We start from the raw sequence: 6,757 nt of genomic DNA, 5'->3' as shown, positions 1-6,757 counted from the left end.
CTTGTATAGACCATCAAACATTGCACGAAATATATCAGAGGAAGCTACCAAACAAATCTTGTGAGCAGAGAATTGTTTACCTGCCATATGACATGGATATACTCAGTTGAAGAAGGTTATCATAGGTGGATTTAGTGAAACATAAATGGGATTAAATGTTATACCATCAATGAGAAATGTGACATCGGACAAAGTAGGGTTGTTCACGAATTTTTCACCCAAAAATACCTTCAGTATAATAATCAATAACAAGTTAAGACCTCGAATCAGAAATTATTAGTTGCTAAAAGAAGAAATGAAAATTATTTACCTGTTGGGTGGGTGAGGCAGGAGCTGAGTCCTCTGTTGCAAAGGATGTAGCTTTTGTAGCTAATTCGTATAAAGCACTTGAACTGTATCTCTGCTGCTTGACGCTTGAGAAATAGAGAAGTTCCAACAAAAGTTCTCCTCCTGCATTAGTATCGTCTATAGATCAGAAAAAGCAAACCAACAAAAGAAAATACTAATTAGAAAAAAAAATTCTGAATATGAGATTCTTACCTTTGTTATCAATGAAAATAACTTTTCCATCTTTAGGGTCACAAAGATGTGCAAGAGCAAGAGCAATTCGTGTTTTTATAGTCTTCTCGGCGGTTCTCATTAGGTATAATAATTGGTTTAGTACCTGAGAAGGGTAAGACATCAAGGGATTAAAACCATCGCCAAACTTAATCGAGAGCCAGAAGGTCAATAGATATAGGTACTCACTGGTCCATTAATTTTGTTCTGTAGCCTCTTCAATGTCCGCACCACACAATCCTTAGTCGGCTGCAAATAGAATACTTGTAATTAGAGTTTGAAAATTTTATAGATTGATTTTGCAAATATAAGCAGTCAAATGCATACTTGAACAGTGAAGTTGTCATCTTGAAGCTTTTGAACTCCTCCAGCCTTAATGAAATCTGCTACGTTTTCCTATTCACAGAAAAATATATTAAATACTCATGGTATGTCAAGTGAGCAAAATATATAGCTGTATATAAAACTATATATCGCGAGTATGGTTTACCTCGTTATCTGCAAGGCCATACAAGGCAAATGCGGCATTGTGTTGCACAGTCCCCGTTTTCACATCAAGAAGATTTAGTAACGCGACGATACCTCCTCTATGTGCAATGCCAGCTTGATTGTGTGCGTCCTGCAACATTCAAAACATCAGACATGCATTAAGCATAAAAGTTCGAATTTTTGTTCCTAACACAAAAGGTCTGATAATACCAGATCAACATTCAGATGCTAATTCAAAAACATAGTTACCTGGGCCAAACGACCAAGAGCAAAAGCTGACATCTCCACGACCTGCTCATCTGATGATCCAAGCATCTTAATCAGGGGTGTAATGCCACCTCTCTGGCCAATGTGCACCTGCATGATTATGTTGCGAGTTCTGTTTAATATGTTCTCTAGTTTGAATCCATCCATTTATATCGTCAAAAAAAACTGAGTTTGAGTGAGCGTGTTTAAATACAGCATATCAAGAAAGAGACAAGGTCATACCTTGCAATCGGAATCAGGCGCAGCAAATTGACCTATCAATAATGCTGCCTCTCTATGTGTTTCCAAACAAGTGGAGCTATAGCAGATATTATGCCAACAGTTACAAATCATATTTCAAATTTTTAAGTGTTTCAGCAGAAGAAGAAAAGAAGACAGATAAATAATCATACCTAAGTAGTCCAATTACTGGTTGCAAGGCACCAGCACGGACGACCTCTTTCTTGATGTCAGGAGATGAGTGGACAAGATTTCCGATTGCCCCAATCTGAAAAGACCATAGTAAATTAGAAGGAACTGAACAAAGCAAACCGATTGAAACAATCCAAAGCAAGATAAAGAACTAACCGCTTCACCGTGCACAGAAGAATCTGAAGACTGAAGCATCAATACAAGCGTAGGCAAAGCATTCAACTCCACAATCTACACAGTTGCTTATATAATGTGAGAAACATGCCTCTTACAAGCCTAAACAAAACATAATCGTAGTAAAAAAAAAAAAACATACTAGGATCTTATTCTCGTCGTTTCTAAAAGAAACTGTTCGCAAGGCCCCTGCAGCAGCCCTCTGTACTTTATCATCCGGAAAATTTAGAAGCTCAACAAGTGGTGGAATGCCACCTTCAACCCTGAAAAGAAATTTATCAAACGTGTTAACTAAAAACAGCAAAGTCATTACCATAACCAATAACGAATATCAGACACTACTAGTACCTTATGTATTTTTTAATCCTTGGATTGTCATGAGAAATATTAGTGATTATATCAGCTGCTCTCCTAATAACAGCATTAGCAGCCGTAGTGTCACAACAAATACACCGTCTCTTCAACAACTTCACGGTGGGAACTATAGCTCCAGCATCCACAATGAGCTGCTGGTAACCAGGCTATTTAACAGAAACAAAAAAAAAAAAAAAAAAAAGCTCACATCAGTACACAAAACTCCAATTAAAAAAATTAAACAAAGATAGTTGCAAAATTGCCAAATTTCAAAATTCGAATGCTAAGACATGGTCTAATTTCAAATTTCTAATTTCTAAAATCCAAGATCTCAATCCACAATTTCACCAATCACAATTGAAGACGAGTTACCTGAATCGCAGCAATGAGTGCGAGAGCAATAGCACAATCTTTCTCTAACTTATGCTCGCAAGATTTGGGAGCATCACCGCCGGCAACTTCTGAATCCCACGGAGATTCCAAATATTTCACCAACGCAGGGATAGCTCCATTTTCAACGATGATTTCCACATTTTCGTCTATATAAAACAGATGATAAAAACAAATTAATCCAAAATCAAAGACTATAGCAAGCAAGGAGAGCAGATCTGAGTTCAATAAAACCACAGATTAAGAGGAGAAAAGCGACGAGAGTACGGTACCGATTTTAGCCAGGTCGGCGAGATCACCAGCAGCGTCTTCAACAGCTTCGAGATCAAATTCATCATCATCTGAGAAGACGGAGTTAAGAACATCGATGTGGCTGCGGATCGCGCGGACGAGACTTTGCTGTTCGTCGTTAGCCGCCTTGACGAGTGACGCAGCATCTGCTGTGTTGCGATTGAGTTTTCGCTTCAAGTTCCTGGTGGAGACACGTGTGGTTCGCTGGCGCTTCAGGTGGCTCTCCATTTGCTGATGGTTTGAGATCACCGACGAAGAAGAAGATCTGGCGGAGGATTTGTGCGGTGGTGCTTTGAAGGATTTGGAGATTATCATCGAGAGAGATGAGAGAGAGAGAGAGAGCCTTTTTATTTTATCAAAGCGTTGTGGCGGTTCTGTGAAAAAAATTGTTTTCGTTTGGGAGGCAAATTGAAATGTTTCCCTCGTGTCCGTTCCGCTTGGAGGGAATTTATTATTTTCTTCCCTTTTTAGTTTTTTTTAGTCAAAAGTATTTTTCCTTTTTTACTAAAATCTTTGTTCAAAACACAAAATTTAATAAAGAAAGATGTAAAAAAAAAAGTCTTGGATAGCTTTAAAATTTAATATCAGTTGATTCGGTTTGCTTCAAATTTTTCAAATCCAGTTTAAACTTCTTAATTTATCGAAAATAGTCTTGGATTCATATATCTTGATTTTAATGACCATATATTTAGATATAGATTTGTATAATACATTAGAACTATTGTATGTTAGAGATTGTTTTACATGTTTTTTGTAAATTTAGATATATAATTTTAAAGGTAACGTAATCTACACGTTTATAAAATAACGTGATTAATACGTCTGTTTCACGCGCGAAATCTTTTTTTCTTCTAAATGATTGTGATTAGTCACTACATTATACAGATACATATTTGAGCTCGACTTGAGCAAAACAAAATGCTATAAATAACCCCCAATTTTTATGGTAATGTGATCTACACGTTTAAAAGGTAACGTGATCAATACGGTTTTTTCATGCGCGAAATATCTTTTTAAAAATGATTGTGATTAGTCGCTACATTATATAGATATATATTTGAGCTCGACTTGAACAAAACCAAATGCTATAAATTACCGCCAATTTTTATGGTAACGTGACCTACACGTTTATAAGGCAACGTGATCAATATGTTTTTTTCTCTATTTAGTTTTTGATAGGTATAGAGGCAAAATCTCTTAAAATATATATTATTTTATATTGTTTGATTAAACTAACCATACTTGTAATACATAAAAAAAAAATTGGTGAAAAAGTGGTGATTTTGAAAAATGGTTTTGGGTAGTCGACTCTATTGGATTTTTGGTGTCGGATCACAGACTTGAGCTCGACTTAAATAAAATCAATTGATATAAGTAACGGATAAAAATATTGTTTTACATGTTTTTGTAAATTTCTAGCTTTTTATACATAAGGTAACGTAATTAACATGTTATTCGCTCTAAATAAATTTCTCCTTTTTTGATGGTTTTGTGTGTGAAAAATCTATCTTTTATTTAGCTTTCAATTGTTTTATTAAACTAACCACATTTACAGTAAATAATACTTTTACTTACTTGGAGGAAAGTCATAATCTTCTTCGGTGGTTTTGATTAGTCGATACATTATATGGTGTAGATTACATATTTGAGGTCGACTTGAACAAAACCAATTGCTATAAGTAATAACCCTCATTAGTGAGCTCGAGCTAGAGCTGGCCCTAAAAATATGAACTAGGATTCTAATCTTGTTTCTTGGACTTATATCTCTCCACTTTTACCATTAGAACCAATATGGGCAGATCAGTTCTGGAATTCTGGCTCGTCTCATTGATTCACAAAGCCACTTATCGTAACTAGCGCACACGAAACCTAACAACTCCCGATGGAATCTCGAAATCAAATATGAGATACACGACTTTCATAATTGTGAGAATTTTGGAAGAGTGTCACATGCCCTGGGGAAGATGGTGTAGTTCACGTGTGCAACAGCTGATTCCATATTATCACAACGGAGTTAACGTAAGTTAGGGTATCTGTATACAAAATTTAATTTGTGATTGGTAACCATCCACACAAATTAAATTTCACGAATCTAACCCCAAAAAAGAGCTGATTCATACACAAACAATTATCCATGGTTTTATAATCTAGACACTAACCATCGAGAGATAGTTAATCATATATACATTACTCGGACCAAAAAAAAGAAAGACATTGTCTTGTACATATCCACCAGTTTCTATATTACATAACAGCGCTAGACATTGCATATGCCGTGTTAGTATACATGGTTTAGTTTGGACGGTACAAGTAAAGTAAACCGACTCAATTGTATATTTTACATTTGATTGAACCAGAACCCTCTCACAAACAAAGAGGCTCTGTCGATTCTGAGATCATATATTTTTCTTTTTTTTTTTTGACAATCGAGATCATATTTTTTCTTTCTACAATAGAACTTTATTGTTTGGTCGCGTAACTGATTTGATGATCTGCTGCTGGTGGTGGATTAATTACTTTTAGGGTTTCTTCATTAGAAGATTTGAAGGGGGTGAATAGGTAGGGATGGTTCGTGATAATAATTGTGGAGGATCCTCAAGATCATCGATTAGGCCATTTCGTAGTTTCCCATCAAGATTATACGAGATGGTGGATGATACTTCAATGGATGCAATAATCTCGTGGAGTGAGAGCGGCAAGAGTTTCATCGTTTGGAATCAAACTGAGTTATGCACACATGTTCTTCCCAAATTCTCTCTAAGCCAGAAGCTGTCAAAATTCACCTTCATGCTTGATACCTTTGTAAGTTTTTTTTTGTTTGTTTGTATTTTTTGTTGATTGAATTAGTTAATTTGAAAAGGAAGCTAAGGAAACAATATTTTGATCTTCTCATGTAATATATATGTAGGGCTTTAAAAAAGTTGAGTCTGAGGAGGAGCGATGGGAATATGCAAATGATAATTTTGTGAGAGGTAAACCTGAGCTTGCGGAGGAGATACACAAGCGCTACATGGCTAGTCTACCCCCTAAAGCTTTTGTGTTTTAAGGATTCAGCCAAAGTAGCGAGACTAATGGAGAAAACCAGAGCTTTGACATTGGCAATGAAGGAGAGAGCTTTAGCGAAGAATCTCTCAAAACTCACTTTTTGAGTGTCATCACTTCTACTTGCTGTGTGAAATAAAGAGAAATTTGGCATCTTTCTTTCTGTAAACTATAACATTAAAATCTGATATCTCTTAACTTGTGGTTCGAAAGATTGATTTGATAATGGATCTTTCAGGCTGGCAATGCTGCTTTGTATACTTGTCATTTTATGATTTGTGTTTTTTTTTTTACTTACTTACATAATGAAGTCTATATGCTGTGGGATGAGTTTGGTATATATGCTCTGGATGAGAATGGCCACCAAATCCATGAAATTCAGGTTGAGGCTTTTTGTTCCCCATTCGATGCTGGAGATGGAAGGAAAGGGATAATGAAATTCCCTTTATGGAGGGAGACCTCTCTATGTCTCTCTCTCTCTCTCTCTCTCTCTCTCTCACTTATTATATGTTAAAAACTTGTCCTTTGGATGTGATATGTTCGTTGCTATTTAGAGAGCTAATTTGATCGTACCGCGACTTTGTTTCACTTCCAAAAGACAAACCGCTTCTTTCTTTGTTTTTCCTTTTGCTTCACATATGTATGTTCACCCCTCTTAGTTTTGGTGGAACAACTAGTCCACAAATCGTAAATTATAACAAACTAGTCAACTTCTTAAATATAAACCGTGGGAGATCTAAAACTCAAACCATAAAAATCCCAAGAAAAAAAAAAAAAAAAA

The 6,757-nt window shown here is 35.9% G+C and overlaps 2 protein-coding genes across 2 annotated transcripts; one reads left to right on the top strand and one right to left on the bottom strand.

Annotated features, from left to right (window-relative positions):
• Positions 1-3,270, bottom strand: LOC104737967 (ARMADILLO BTB ARABIDOPSIS PROTEIN 1-like; the record flags this gene model as incomplete). Its single annotated transcript, XM_010458210.2, has 15 exons — positions 2,916-3,270; positions 2,626-2,792; positions 2,248-2,420; positions 2,042-2,162; positions 1,882-1,956; positions 1,707-1,801; positions 1,537-1,612; positions 1,297-1,404; positions 1,049-1,177; positions 886-954; positions 748-807; positions 541-664; positions 311-450; positions 165-228; positions 1-80 (listed from the first exon to the last, which is right to left on the bottom strand). Coding segments are annotated over exons 1-15 (1,815 nt in total), but the record flags the coding sequence as incomplete, so codon positions are not given.
• On the top strand, positions 5,356-6,236 carry LOC104735299 (heat stress transcription factor A-4a-like). Its single transcript, XM_010455059.2, has 2 exons — positions 5,356-5,736; positions 5,843-6,236. Exons 1-2 carry the CDS (start codon positions 5,500-5,502, stop codon positions 5,978-5,980), a joined length of 375 nt encoding a protein of 124 aa, XP_010453361.1. The 5' UTR covers positions 5,356-5,499; the 3' UTR covers positions 5,981-6,236.

Source organism: Camelina sativa, chromosome 13 (assembly GCF_000633955.1).
Source record: "Camelina sativa cultivar DH55 chromosome 13, Cs, whole genome shotgun sequence".
Taxonomy (NCBI): Eukaryota; Viridiplantae; Streptophyta; class Magnoliopsida; order Brassicales; family Brassicaceae; genus Camelina; species Camelina sativa.
The sequence above is the reverse complement of the archived record's forward strand: the minus strand, read 5'-3'. Positions and strand labels throughout refer to the sequence as shown.

What these genes read in the sequence shown, in the direction of transcription:
- LOC104735299 (XM_010455059.2), top strand. Translation starts at nt 5,500, where the DNA reads ATGGTTCGTGATAATAATTGTGGAGGATCCTCAAGATCATCGATTAGG. An exon ending in CCTTCATGCTTGATACCTTT is followed by an intron (nt 5,737 to 5,842) that starts GTAAGTTTTTTT and finishes ATATATATGTAG; the next exon opens with GGCTTTAAAAAAGTTGAGTC.